General features: G+C 57.1%; 1 protein-coding gene across 1 annotated transcript; it reads right to left on the bottom strand.

The window, feature by feature from the left end:
* Positions 1-16: 16 nt before the first annotated feature.
* Positions 17-13,150, bottom strand: WNT6 (Wnt family member 6). The gene is made up of 4 exons (XM_006059017.4): positions 12,922-13,150; positions 3,058-3,278; positions 2,496-2,830; positions 17-876 (listed from the first exon to the last, which is right to left on the bottom strand). The coding sequence occupies exons 1-4, from the start codon at positions 13,002-13,004 to the stop codon at positions 415-417; spliced, it is 1,101 nt and encodes a 366-aa protein (XP_006059079.3). The 5' UTR covers positions 13,005-13,150; the 3' UTR covers positions 17-414.
* Positions 13,151-15,080: the final 1,930 nt, after the last annotated feature.

Genomic DNA, 15,080 nt, shown 5'->3' with positions numbered 1-15,080 from the left:
AAAAAAACTCTGGGCCTAGGTTTAAATATCTTTATTGATATATCCCATTGGTTTAAATATCTTTATTGATACAAAACTCACCCACCCACCCCATGGCCAGTAGTTCTGAGGAGCCCCACATTCAGAGGCCTAGAAAATGGCTCTTTGGTTTCCGTCTGGGGGCCGAGGAGAGAGAGGCTCTATATGGTCTCCTCATGAAGTCCCCGGGAGCCCCTGTCGGGTGGCTCCCTCAGTGCCCTGGGCCTTGATGAACCGGCATAAGTCTCAAGTCCCACCGCCTCGCAGTTTCCAGAGGCCTGCAAGATGGACTTTCTCAGGGGGAAGCCGGGCCGAGGCAGCGCCCTCTGCTGGCGCCCAGAGGTCCCGCAGGTGCCGAGAGGCGGCTCCGCGCGCAGTTCCGAGTGCCGCGGCGGGTCAAAGGCAAAGGCTGAGCTCCTTGCGCACGCGGCAGCGGTGGCACTGCACCACGCAGCACCAGTGAAAGCGGCACAGGCAGTTCTCCTCGAGAAGCACGCTCTCCTGGCGGTGCCCGCGGCCGCAGCACAGCAGGTCGCAGCCGCTGAGGTCCGGGGCGCTGCTGTTGCAGGCGCGGCCGCGGGTGCCCGGCGAACCCGTGCGCCGGTTGGGGGCGCAGAAGTCGGGCGAGTCAGCGGCATAGAGCAGGTCAGCGCGGCCCGGCGGCTTGAGCGTGCGGACGGCGGGCAGCAGAGCCTTGCCATCGTTGGTGCCCATGACACGCGAGGCGCCGTGGAAGCGCTCGAGCAACCGCGCGCCCACCTCGCGGAACGGGGGCAGCTTCTGCCAGCAGGTGCGCAGCGCGCACGAGCCGGACAGTCCGTGGCACTTGCATTCGGTCCGCGTGTGGCTCCGCACGGCCTGCGGGGAGCATAAGAGCAGGCGGATGGGAACAGATCCGGGAGGTGGGGCGCACAAAGGCCCAGAGGACCGACAGAAAATAAAATAGGGGAGGGTGGTGAATGGAAGACAGCAAAGAGCAGACCAAAAAAAAAAAAAAAAAAAAAGCCAAATAAAAAAGCGAAAGCGCGCAAAGTGGGAAGGAGGAAATCACGGCCCGACACCTGGGAGAGGAGGAGGAATGATGGAGAAGTGGGAGCAGTGGGGAGTGGGGGACAGTATGCAGTGTAGAGATTCCAGGATCCAAAGCCAAGGAATGGGGGAGAAAGCGGAATGGACAGCAAGGGTGAGATTCTCCCTGGAGGGAGGGGGTAAAGGTGGCAGCTGTCGCACGGATTCCTCTTGCCAGCCAGCCTTCTCATTCCTGCTCCCAGGGCCCCAGGCAGAGCAGGCTGCCTGGGCTCTGTCTCCGCCACCCCTCCCCAATCCTTTCCGACAGGTATGTGGGCCTGTCTGGACATTCCTCTCCAAGTCCCCTCTTCCTCCCACCCCTGCCCAATGCCTCAGGCCATAACCCTACAAGACATAGGATATGGGGGTTCCCTGGCACACGCTAGAACTGAGGCATAGGGTGCAGGAGGGCCCCTATGAATGCCCTACTGAGAACTGAAACCCAGGAGTCCTGCCCTTTATTTACCATTTATGTCTGAAGCTGGAATGGAAAACTCACAACCCTGCTAGAGATTTATGGGGTCAGATGCCCCAGGAAGATCATTTCCGGAAGCTCAGAGTCCAGGGGCCAACCTTATCTACAGTCTTGAAGTCTATGGGGCCCCTCCTAGGCCTCTTCTCTTTCCCCTCCACCCCGCCCCAGGAACATCTGACTCATACTGCTTCTTGTCCCTAAACAGGAGCTCCTGAGGCCCTCCTCATCATAGAGGGAAGGGGAGAGGCTGCCAGGGCTCTGGGCAGGGACTGGTCTGGGATTGCCAGGCAGCCAGTTGACAAGTGCCTAGACTGTCACAGCTTTCCTGGCCTCTCCCTGACCCCTCCTACCATCAGGATCCACTCCTCGTCCTTCACTCCTTTCCAAGACCATTGTCCCTGGAGCCTCCCTCACTTCTCCCAGCTCCCCAACCTCCAGATCCCATGCCTTTACTGGGCTTCTGTCCTTTCTCTCATCCTTGGCCTTGGTCTCCCTCCTCAGGCCCTGCCCTGGCAGCCCCTAGCCACCCAAGCTTTGCCCTACTTGTCCTGTTTCAGAACTATGTCCTCCCTATCTGAGGTCCCTAAAGGCCCTGGGTCCTCTTCCCTGGTTGTCCCCTCCCTACCCTGCCCACTGGACCATCAGCCCCTACCCCTCCCAGGCCCCCCAAGTGACTCCCTCTTCTAAGTCAGCCACCTTGTCTCCCACTGGCCCAACCACACCCCCAGCCAATCTTCCCCAGTGGCCTCCCACACATTAACAAACTCCTACACCGTGTACCCCACTAAGCCCTTCCACAAACTCACTCCTCCTCATATACCACAGCCTCCACATCCTTTCAAACTCACCCACACTCCCACATTTACACACACACACACACACACACGCGCGCGCGCGCGCGCGCGTGCCCTTATCCGTGCCTGTCCCCACTCACCAGCCGGCCCGCCTCATTGTTATGAAGTTGCACCAACATACGGATGTCTCCACGTCCCCGTTTGTGCTGCGCGTCCATGAAGAGCCTCGACTTCTCGTCCCCGAAGTCCACGTCGTCGCCGCAGCCCCCCCACTCCCAGGCGGCGCTGCCGTCGGGGGACCCCGCGGGGCCGGGGGGCCCAGGGGTGCCTGGCAGGCCGGGGGGCCGGGGTGGGGCCCGGCCTCGGGGCGCCTGGCAGCCGCACTGCAGCAGCTCGCCCATGGAGCAGGCCTGCGTGACCGCATGGCTGGCGCCTGCCGCCGTTATAGCGAACACGAAGGCGGTCTCCCGGATGTCTGCGGAAGCGGAGAGGGGCGGTCAGACAGCAAGACCTGGGCTGGGTTCTGGGGCGCTGCGGTGGGCGCGAGGCAGAGTGGCGTAGGGCTGGGAGACGTGATCGGGGCCGTGTCCTTTGACCCGTGGAGGAAGTGGGGCTCCGTGGGCCTCCCCCCACCCCCACCCTCTCCTCTGACTCTTCAACGGCGAGACAACAGCCCCCTCCTGGGGTCCTCCCCACACTGACCCTGTTGCAGGATGCGCCCGAAGGCCTTGCTATGGCTGGAGCAGTTCCAGCGTCGGAAGCGGAACTGGAACTGGCATTCCCGAACCCCCAGCCGGGCGCCCCGCGCTAGCTCGGCCACCACTTCTGGCTCGGCCTGGCACAACTCAGCCTGCCGCCCTGCGAGCCGCCGGGCCTTCCTGCAGATGCTGGTAGGGTCCATGACCAAAGGGCTGCCCACGGCCCTGGGAAGTAAAGAACAGCAGACCATGGTTGTAACTCGAAGAGCTTGGGGGAGGGGCGGGAGACCAGCCCCGCCCAGCCCACAGCCGGGAGCTGTGACATGCCTCTTGCCCCACCAGCACCCCCAACTGAGATAGAGATTGCCCCACCTGGTTCTCTTACTATTCCGTGCGCGTGTGTGTGTGTGGGGGTGTGTGTGTGTGTGTGTGTCCCCTCTGAGCTAGATTCTAGACTGAAATTGCTATAGATCAAAGAGTTAGTATTATCCTTCCGTGTACACCTTCATTAATAAATCCTTACAGGATTTTGACTCAAGGTGAAGGCATCTGGCACCAAGTAGACCAAGTTTAAAATTCACCAGGCCTAACCCAAAAGGGAAAGGAAAAGGACGTTAACGGAAGGAAGATCAAGCAAGCCATCACAGGGCTTCCCTGGTGGTCCAGTGGTTAAAAACCAGCCTTACAATGCAGAGGACACTAGTTCAATCTCTGGTCCTGGAAGATCCCACATGCCTCTGAGCACCTAAGCCAGTGTGCAGCAATTACTGAGCCCATGTGCTGCAACTACTGAAGCTCTCACACCCTAGAACCTCTGCTCTGCAACAAGAGAAGCCACTGCGATGAGAAGCTGGGCACGCTGCAACTAGAGAATAGCCCCCACTCTCTGCAACTAGAGAAAGCCCTCACACAGTAATGAAGACCCAGCACAGCCAAAAATAAAAATAAATAAACTCAATTAGGAAAAAAAAGTAAGCTGTCAAAGAAAAGAAGGTACATATCATAAAGAAATATAAAGAAGAGTAGACAGTGTCAGAAAAGGATCTGGTCTTAGTGGACCACAAGCTGGTCTTATGTTAGCTGATTAGCCCTGATGCGAGAAAGGTAGGGCAATCCCAGCAATACAGCAAGCCACGGTCTGTTACAGCGGTCAAGGGAGGGCTCCTTTGAGGAAAGTCACACCCCCTCCCTCTCTAGCCCAGATTTCTCCTTCTGTCAGATTCCACCCCTCACCCCCAACCCCAACCCCGATATCTCCCTGTTTCCCTGAGCAGGAGGAAGGCACTGGGGACTGAGTCTCTGAAGCCATGTTGTAAAGTAGATGACACTGACCCCTTCTCCTGCTCCAGGGTCTGTGACCTTTCCAGAGCAAGATGGCAGCAAGCCAAGAACAGTGCACGGGGCGGGGGTCTCAGGGCAGATAACATAACTGACTGGGGAGGGGATACTCCTTGGCTTGGTGGGTAAAGACCTTACCAGGAGTTCCACACACTTTCAGAAATACCTCCATTCTCAGCCTTTGCTTCATCCGAGGCTAGCACTTCCTTTTAGTTGCTGTACATCATACCCCTGAAGGTTCACTCGGCTGGGTATTCACACCTGGAGGGGACTACTTTAATTGGAATGCTCTTATTTGAGCACTTAGCTGAGATCTCTGTCTGGTAGGAATAAGTAGGTAGAGCATTTAGGCTGAGGGTAATTTGAAACCACTCAAAAGCCTTTAGCAGGGGGTGGAATAAGATTTTGGGTGGGGAGAAGCAACACCAGGAGAAAGAAAACCTGGAGGAAAATGTTGGTAGATATGTGCCAAAGGTCAAGGTGGCCTACTTTTCAGCTTAGCTTTAGTGCATATCCACCCCACTGTCCCCATTTGCTCCTGCCCAGGCATGTTCTGGGCCCACAACAATGAGATGTAATGGGCTTAAATAGCAGCAGGAGGAATTTAGGTCTTAAGGTAGAACTTCTCTCACTAAGGAGTGAGATGCTTGAAGACATGATTGCAGGAAGATGTGTAAGCTCAATCCTTGAGCTCAGTCCTCAATCCTGTAAAGTGTCCTACCACACTCCACCCCACCCCCATCACCACCCGACCGGTCAGTGTTATCACCCCTACCCCAGTAGTCCAGGAACCAAAGTTCTCTCCTCAGTGGAGAGACTCATAATCCAAACCTGCCTGCCTCCATGTTTAGGATTTGCCATCACTGCATTCCCACTGTACCTGGGAAGGTCCAGCCCCAACCCTTTCGCATCTCTAGAGAAGTAATAGATGGGGCAGGGGCAAGTGGGCTAAGGGTAGGAAAACCCCTGGCTGTACAAGTTGATCAGTCTTTATCTATCTACCTTTATTTCTATCAATCTATTCATCCCCCTTCTACTTATCCAATTTCATTACAAAAATAATTGGGGGCAATTTCCAGTATGGTTGTACAAGGCTGGTAAATAAGACTATGGAGCACCTTGAGTGTTAGGACTGTTAATTTCATTTTCCATGGCAGATTTTTAGCTGCTTAACTTGTATTTCCCCTCCAATTTTTATTATGAAAATTTGCATATTGTGAATGATTACTATGCTTCTCCAATGAATATCATCTAATATATGTTTTTGAGTGAATGAAGGAGCCATCTAAGGAGAAGGTCCTCATTGAACCCTGTCCACATGTGGCTTCATGACTCCTAATTAGCTTCCAAAAACATTTTCTCCCCAGCTGGATTTAGAGGCAGGGAAACAGGCCTCCACACAGCCATCCAGCTTCTCTTCTGCCACCTGCATCTTGAGAACTCAACCTGGGAGCCTGGGACTCTGCAAACCCGTCTTCCCCACTCCACCCACAAGCTGCCAAGTTCCCCAGTCTCCCCTCCCCAATCCTGCCCTTTGCTAACTCCCTACTTTCCCAAGGCTGACTGGCCTTATCTTCCCAAGGTTACTCTGTCCCATCCCGCTTCTCTCCCCCCTCCTGCTCTGGGGAAGTAAGAGAGGGTGGGGTGTGCAGGCGAGAAAGGGAAAGAACCTCTTGACCTTGTCTTTTTCCCAGAAGCTTGAGATAGGAGAGGAATCAGGATGAGCACTACAGGCAGAGCCCCCCAGGAGGTGGGGCTGGCCCTGCACAGGGTTGAGGGGCTGCCCTGGAGTCAGTTTCTGGTCCGGGTCTGGCTCCTCAGGCTGGCTGGCTGCCTGGGAACTAGACTTGTTTACAAGCCAGTCAGGAGGAGGGATGGGCAATAGTAGCAGCTAGAATCCCAAGGGACCAGCTTGCTCCCTGCCCTCCTGTCCTCACTCCCATCTTCAAGTCACAGGAAAGGAAACTCCAGAAGGGGACTGGCAGGGAAGCGTTGGGCAAAACACCAGGCCTCACATTTGTACTCCGGTCTCTGTCCACTCTGGGTGAGCTGAGCTATGCTGAGCAAGTCAGTTCCCTCTCTGGGCGTCAGGAAGATAAGGAGTTGGCAAGACAGACTCAAATAGCCTCTCTAACTTTAACACCATCTTTAACTGAATCACAAAATAACTCCCCCAACGCCCCTCTTCCTTTGCCTTCCTTCCTTCCCTTCTGCTTGCTTAGGGACTGAACTCTGCTTTGGGGGCCTCTGAGTTTGCACTGGCCTGAGATCAGCCTAGGGAAGAGGTGCCTGTCTGGAAGCATCTGCGTGTTGGGCGGGGGCTGGCGGTTGGAGCACAGTGGTGGTAGGAAATATATAATATGTAGGATCTGAGATCCTAAACAAATAGCCGCTCCTGGGCATAGAAAAAACAAAGCTAGCCCTAAAAGAAATCAGTACATAGACAAGAAGGAACAAGCCTGGGTTTGGCCATTCTAGCTGGCTTGGCCTCCTGTGCCAAGATCTCCTTCCCAGGGACCTCAGTTGGTAGAATAAGTAGCCAAATGAGATGGCATCCGGGGGCAGCCAGTTCCTATTGGCAGCATCTGTGAATCTAAGCCTTGGAGGCCTGGGTTTCTGGCCTAACTTACCTTCCTATGCCTGGCTTCAGAGGGTGGAAAATTTTCTAGTCCACTTCCACCCACTACACCCTTATTGTACAGGCAAGCAAGATAGGGGACTTACCCTGGCCACTCAATGGGGGAATCCCCATTGCAAGAAATTTAGGCGAATATTTTAAAAACCAAAGGGACTGGAGGAAACAGCCCTCCCACCCCGAGGGCTTCTGATACCTCAGGGGCTTTTGCATACTGTCCTCCACATGGTCCTTACTCTGATCAGGGTTGGCTGACTCTGCATCCATCCCAGATCATACCGCTAAGTTTCCAGACTCAGAGACAACCCCGCCCCCCTCCTCACTTCTAAGTCATCCAAATCTCACACAGCATCTCTCCAAACTTGCCTCTGATCCCACCTGCTCTAAGGAGCCAATGGTGGGCCCCAGCCCTCTCTGACCTCCCCCACCTGCCTCACTCCTGGTGTCACTTATGGGGGCGGGGGTGTTTTTTGTCATCCTGGCTGGTGGCATAATTGTTTTGTCACATCTTCTTGTCTTATCTTTCCAATTAGATATAAACTCATTCCAGACAAAGATCTCAGGGAGAAGTATAATGTCATTAGCAGAACACAACTCAGGGCCTTGAGAATCCATCAGACTTGGGTTTGGATCTAGGCTCTGCCCTTTGCTGGTTCCACAATGTTAGCAAGCCCCTAGTTGGGGAGGTTGGCCTTTGTTGCAAGCCTTTGTTGAATGGATGAGGAAACTTAACCTTCTGAACCTCAGTGTCCTCAACTGTAAAGTGGAAATAAATAATAATACCTGCCTACTTCTGAAAAGAGCCTCTCCAGAGAGTGGGCTTCCACAAGTGTCTTCCCATAGGTGACTTCCCATTCACACCCTTAACCACCTCCTGGGCCTGCACAGTGCACGGCAATCAGGTAGCATGTGTGAATTCCTGAGAACATACTTTGCTCCAACTCTCCTTAGCCTGGATCTCAGTATCTCCTCCTCCCCTGCCAGTCTAATCCATGGACCAGGAGCACCCTCCAAGATCCCCCCACCCCCCGCCTCCCTTCTCCAGCCAGCACTCCTGGGTGGATTCTTGAGGCCAAGAGGATCACAGACCTTTCTGATGCCTGCTCCTCTAAAGGGTCTCACAGCCAAATCCCCACTAGTTCCCCGCACTCATTCTGGGTACTCCTTAGTCTGACCCTCAGCTCCCAAGAGCCAGCAGAGGGAGCCCTGAGCCCTGGGGCTGTGGGTGGGGGCTGCACAGGGGTGGGGGAGGTGGGTGGTGGAGAAGGGGTAGAAAAATGTTGCCTGACGGCTGGGCTGCCGAGGAGGCTGGGCCCGGGCCTGTGCCCGGCCCGCCTGTCCTGTCCTGCTCTGTCTAACTCAGTAATTACTGTTCCCCCTCCCCCAGTCCCTACCCCCACCCCAACCACCACATCAAAGTCAGTAATGCCCCAGCTCCATTAACCCCTACCTCCCCACCGCCCACCAGCCACCCCATTCCCTGGCTCCACACCCCCCCCTCCCCCCGGCCCAACTGGGTCCTTTCTGCCCAGTCCCAGGTGCTGCCCTTCCCACCTCCTCACACTTCTTCCCTTGCAGGGGCTTTCCCTGCCCTGAATGACTTCCCCACACAAGATGGCTTGCTGCTGGTCAGAGGCCTGGACACAATGACCATCCACTGGATATCCTGCAGAGAGTCTGTCCTATGCCATCTGCTCTCCCATACCGAGGTGGGGAAGCACTGTGAGACGGGGGGAGCAGAAGGGGCCTGTGCAGGGGCCTGTACCCCTTTCCTGATCCCTACCCCTACTGCACACCAGGACACAGCACTCAGCGGGAGGTGGACTCCTGGTCCCCAGCCCTCAGCTACTTGCATTCTGGGTGGCCTTGGGCAAGTCACCTCCTGTCCCTGAACTTTGCTAGACTTCTCTCACTGAGAGTGAGAAGATTGGCCCAGATGATCTGTAAGGTCCTTTCTAGATCTAATTTCTGGATTAAGCAGAGGGCTCCAAGCTAGAGGAAACAGCCAAAGAGACCAGGTGGAAAGTGGGTGAAGTACTTGCCCAGCGACCTTTCCCTCCCTGTGCTCCTACTCAAGCAGTCCAGGGGAAGCACCCAGGGCCTCGCCCCACTCTGCCCCTGGCAGGAAGGAGGGTGCAGGCTAGAGGGCGCTCTCCCCACTCCCAGGGGACAGGCTTCTGTGTTCCTGAGCACCTCCTGCTCTGACTGGCTGGGTGCCCTACCGCCAGCCTGACAGCAGCCCGGCTGCCCGCACCCCCCAACCCCCCCCACCCCCACCACCTCATCCCCTCCACCGCTGCATTTCTTCATCAAAGTACACATTCTGGAATCCCCCTGGCTGGGCCCTGATGATCAAGCCTCCCGCTGACTTCCCCCGCCAATTCCCGCTCCCACCCAACTCCTGGCTTCTGATGAGAAGAGGGCAGGAGGGGACTGCACCCCCCGGGAAATGTCACGGTGCCAGGACTCTGGTGGGCTCAGGGCATGCTCTGGCCTGGACCAAGCCAGCCTCCTTTTGCCCCTGCCCTTTTCTGCTCACAGCCCCATTGTCTCCTTCCAGGGGAAGCTGCCAAGGCGAAGGGTGGGGAGGGCTGGGAGGGGAGGCCTGGATGGCCACCCTACCCCCACCATCCACCCCATCTTAAGCTTGTGAGAGCCAGCAACAAGACTGACCATGAAGGGTCAGGGGCCCCAGAGAAAGAGAGGATGGGAAGGGGTGATGGGAGTCACAACTGGAAAGCCTGGGTGTCAGGAAGAGGCCTGGGTCCTTTCCCTGCCTCCCCGAGGGGCCAGAGCTGACCAGTGCCTGGCTCCTGTTCTCATAGGGAAGATGAGATGGGGGAAGGGAGTGAGACCAAGTGGTGCTTTTCCAAGTGGAACAATGGGAGGGTTAGTTTCTTTTACAGAAAATATCAAATGGAAAGAGGAAAGGAGAAGAAGGGAGATTGATTTGGCTATTCTGTGAGAGTGAGCTATTTTCTACATCCACTGATTGAAGGTATAAATAAAGATGGGCCAGATATTGAGAAGAACCTCCTGGGGGAGGATGAGAAGGGGCAGAGAGCAGGATGGGAGGGCTGGGAGCTGATGACCAGGACAGAATCTGTCAGGGCCAGAGCATAAGCTGGATAGCCTGGAGGCAGTAAGCTGGACAAGATGACCTCAAGAGAGCCTGGCCAATGTCCTGGAATCTGGGATTCTGTGATTCACAAAGATATGGTTACAGATGAGAGAGAGACAGACAGAGGTCAGAGGCAGAGTTTAGAAAGCGTTGGAGAAGAGGGGCGGCGGGAAAGAAGGGGAAGAGGGAAGAAATTGGAAGGGGAAACTTCTGGTGGACCTAGACCCAGGTCCGTGAGCCTAAGGCCTGGGCCACGGCCCCTCCAGAGCCCTCCTTTCCTAACCAGGACAGTCCAGTCACTCAGAGTTCCTGGAGAACTATGTCTTCCCAGCCTGGCTGCTGCTAGAATGGCAGCATGGACTGCAATGAGCTGCTGTGAGGCCAGCCGCTTTCCTGTTCACCGCTGGAGCTCCGGCCTGGCTAGTGTTCTCTGCGAAGCAGGAAGAAAAGATCCAGCCAACCAGTTCTAGACATCAGGGAGCAGCCTGGACGTTTCTTGCCTGAAGAAGCTCTTGCTTCAGGTGAAGCCTCAGGGGTGGGGACAACCTCTCCAAAGTATCTGAGTGAGCCAGTTGCCAGACACCTTATCACTCCAACTCCTCACTCTTCACCCGGCTTGCCCTGCAGCTGTGGCCATGAAGGCCTCTGTGTTCTTCCACACCTGCCTTCCTCCCCTCCTCCCCCACTCCCTCCTTTCCAGCTTCAGGGTCAGTCTCCAAGGGACGAGGTCTCTCTTCCTCTGGCATGGCTCCCATCCAGCAGCCCCGCACAAACAAAGGAGCCACCATGAACATAAACCCCAGCAGAACTCCCTACAGCTGTCCCCAGCACCTTTAGTTTCCAGGGCCCTAAAGACAAAGGCTCCGCCTCCCAGGAGCAGGGAAAGAGGACCCAAGAGGAGAGGGCAGTCAGTGAAATGTCTAACTGGTATAATGTCCAATGCATGGACTGCAGTGAGAGCATAGAGAAGGCAAGGGAGGGAAGACAGAGGGGCAGCGTCATGGAGGAAGTTGTATTTTTAAGCGGAAGGATGATAAAATTGGGACAAATAGTAGGGCGTGGAGTGGGGTGGGGAAGCAAGGCAATAGCCCTCAGGGAGAAACTTCTGTCTCCATACTTTGAGAAAGGGCAAAGTTAGGACAGGTGTGTATGGGGAATAAGAGATAGAGCTCCCTTTGCAAAATTTTGCTAGAGATCCTAGATTTTAATTTAAATTGATCCCCCTTTCATCCTTGGGGATTCTGGCCAGAACCTGGGGTGTGGAGGAGAGGACTTACATTTAGAAGCACCTCCCAACGTCAGGTTATGTTGTAGGTCATCCCACCCAATCCTCCTATCAACCCTTCCACGTAGGAGGACTGACTCCCTATCTTACAGTTGAGACACCAGGGAGAAGGGAGAAGTGACTTGCCCAAGGTCATAGGCTTGACAATGGGGGGAGATTAGATCGCAGTTCTCTTTATTTCAAAGCTGCTACTGCATTATTCTAAGTCAGGATCCAAGGACGCATGTTGCCTGGCCGAGACTTAGGTCGCCCTGGCTTGGCCCCCTCACTGACACCCTGAGGGACTTCTCTCCTACATCATGGAAGTGGGATCGTGGCCAGCAGCTCCCTGTGTGGGCATCCAGCTATCTTCCTAGAAAAGAGGGAACTGCCTGCCCCACCCCTTCTTCCAAATCCCGGGGTGGGAGAGGAGTGGAGGGTAGAGAATCCAGCCAATGATATGGCGGTATGCAAATAGACAAGGTTTTGACTTGTTAGGATTGGCTAATGCACCAGCGGTATCGTCCAAGTCCCTCCTCTCTAAACACAACTATTCCGGGCGGGTCCTTGCTGCTCCCAAGACTGAGAAGGGGAAAAAAAGTCTACGGGATCCGGATCGCTGAACGGTCCCGGCCGGGCACCCACCTCCCCAGCCTCTATCCATCCCGCAAGACTCCAAGTTCCCGCAACCTCAGCTGCCTGTGTGTCTGCTCTAGCTAGGGCAGTCTGGGAACTCGACCCCAACCCTTGGCTGGCCAGGCCTTGTTCCCTTCCACCAGGACCCTCCACGATTCCCAGCAGCACATTTTTTCATCCATGACCTCTACATCTGGAAGGGCCAGGAGCTTGGGTCCTTTTCCTGACTTTCCTCCTCTTTGCTCGGGGAGGAGAAAGTAGAGAAAGGGAAGGTTCTGACTCAGTTTCCCCCTTTACGCTCCCTTTCCCGCCCCTACCACCCATTCTGAAGGAGCCCAGAGAGAAGCTGGTGGGTTTGTGAGCAAAGTGGGGCGAGAAGAGGCAGCTACTTGACTCTCCCTGCCAGTGGTTTCCCACCTTGTTCTTCTCTTTCCCCCAAATTCAGCCTCTCTCCCCTAAATCCAAAGCCTTCTTAACACACACTCTTTTATTCATTCGTATCTCAGACTACAGATCTTGCCTCCGTCTCCCCGTATCTCTTTCCTACCCATCCGCTGATTCCTCGGTGACCTGGGTTGAGCGCGTAACCTGCGGTGGGGGTGGGACACAGGAGGAGGAAATACAGTAGAATGTAGGGAGGGGGGCAGGGGGTGTGTGGGCACGTCTAAGTGGCAGTACAGAAATGCCCCTAGAGGAGGTCAGCAGGAGCGGCACGCACCTCCCCCTCGCGTCTCCAGCTGCGGAGGGGCTGGGCTCCGCGCACAGGTAGAGCCGGGAGGCGGCGGGAGCGCGATCCGGAGCCCCACCTTCGGCCCCGAGGTCCCCACGTCCGAGCTCCAGGGGCCCCGCGGGGGCAGCCAGACGCAGCACTCACCACCACAGTCCGCCGACGTGCGCCGGACACAGGAGCAGCAGCAGGAGCAGCCCCAGGCGGGAGGGCGCGGGCGGCTGCATCATGACAGCTTTAGGGCCGGCGGGTGCGGGCAGGGCGCGAGGCTGAGGGGCCAGCCGCTGCGCGCGGGGGCCCGGGCTTCAGGGCGAGCGCGGCGGCGGCCGGGAGGCGATGGCTCCGGCGGCGGCGGCGGCGGCGGGGGGGCCCATCCTGGGCGAGGAGGGCGCGGCGGAGGCGGAGAGCGGACAGGGCAGCCAGAGCCTGTGTCTCCTGCCGAGCTCGCTCGGGAGAAGAAATCAGAGCCGGGGGCGGGGGTGGGAGGGGAGCGGGGCCGGGGCGGGGGCGAGGGGCAGGGGGGCCGTGGGGGTGGCAGTTGCGACAGTCAGGCGGCGGGACTCTCGGGAGGGAGCCGAGCGCCCCGGGGCGGCGGGCGCGGAGCTCGGCGGAGGGCGGGGCCCGAACACGCTCATGGCTGGGGGACCCGCCTGCCTCGCCCCCTCACCTCGCCTCTCACAAGGCCTGGGAGCCCCCCGCCGCCGCTCGGAGTCGGGGGCAAGGAGGGGCGGGGAAGCAGGGTGGAGAAGGGTAAGCGGGGGGGAAGGAAGAGGAGCGAAGGAATGGGGGACGGGCTGGAAGGGAGACGTTTGACAGGTTTGTTGACTGTAAAGAGAGAAAACTTCCCAGGAATGAGGGAGTTTGGGTTGGGGGGCGGTGCGGAGTGGGATGCTGGAGCGGGGGCCGGGAGATGCAGTCTGCCCCCGGCGCTGGGTGCTCCGGGGAGGGGTGTCGAACTCGATGGCCCGATGGGCCGACTCCAGAGGGGGTCACCTCTGACCGGACCCCGCCTCTGCGCCGCAAGCCCCCTTTTTCAGCCTTTTCTTGAGCACAGGAGGAAGCAATGGGCCTCCACTCTGCTCCCCAGCCCCCGCCTCATCAGGCCGGCACTCAGGGGAGGAGGTGCGGGAGGGCAGATTAGACAGCAAGAGAGAACCTCTTTATGGCCTGCGATCAAGCGCTCGCACGTGCAACCGAGCGACAGAGTGGAGGTTGCAGAGCGAAGGGTCAGGACTCGCTGCAGCCGGGCCTCGTGGGTCCGAGGGTCCCTGCCTCATCGCTGCTCCCCCAACTTGGCCGGGCCGGAGCGGGTGGGAGGGCAGCTGCAGGTGAGATGGCATTTTATCTGATTCTCTAATGCCACAAAAATGTCTTTGATGCCCCTGGCCCCCTCCCCACGAGGGGAGATCAAAGGCCCCCGTGGGGAGGAAGGACAGCTCCATTCATCACGCCAAGCAGGCTGGCAGGGAGCTGTAGTCCCTGCTCCCCGCTCCCGCCCCGTGTGCCCCGGGGGTGCAGAGGGACAGGTGGTGCAGGACATTCCATGGCAAGGGCCAGTCTCCCTTCCACCTCTATCCAGAACAGCCATCAAGTTGTACTGGTGCTCCTGGCTGGAGATAACGATGGAGGACCTCAAGCCCATGTGGCAGAAACTTCAGGCGTCTAGAGGAAGCTCCCGGTCTTCTGGAGTATGTGTGTGGGGGGGGAGGAGAGTGGGGAGCACCTGAACTTGGGGAGTAGGGCCACTGCCAAGAGAGATAAGAGAGAGAAACACCCTGGTGAGCAGAGAAAAGCCAAGATTCTGAGTGTAGGGACAAGCGGATCAAGATGGGCTGGGGGTGTAAGAAAAGACCACAGATGCAGGTCCCAGGGGAGGAGGCAGATCTGGGAAAGGAAGGATGAGCAAGTGGAGAAGAGAAAAGAAATGGAGAAACATTGGCCTAGGCACACAGGGAAGCCCCTGGCTTTGCTGGGACCCCCACCCTAGGGCCGTGGTGTCCAGGTTGAATGAGTCTAAGCCCTCGTCCTGGGCACTGAGAGTTCTGGTGAGGGTGCTGGAGTGCTCTAGAGACGGGGGCTAGGGGCTGAGAGAGGTAGGGGGCGTGGCCCAAGTGCAGCCCCTCCCATTTTAGCCTTTAATAGCAACCAGATGCCAGGCACAGCCTCTGCACCTTTTAATTTTGCACCCAGTTGCTGTTTCTGTAGGGCAGTGCCAACTCTGGACCCTGCACACTGAACAATGCAGCCAAGGTTGGGCCCACACTCAGGCCAGATGGTGCTGAACAGGCGGCTGGAGGGCTCTGGCT

Source organism: Bubalus bubalis, chromosome 2 (assembly GCF_019923935.1).
Source record: "Bubalus bubalis isolate 160015118507 breed Murrah chromosome 2, NDDB_SH_1, whole genome shotgun sequence".
Classification (NCBI taxonomy): Eukaryota; Metazoa; Chordata; class Mammalia; order Artiodactyla; family Bovidae; genus Bubalus; species Bubalus bubalis.
Note: the sequence above shows the minus strand (reverse complement) of the source record. Positions and strands in the feature narration are given on the sequence as shown.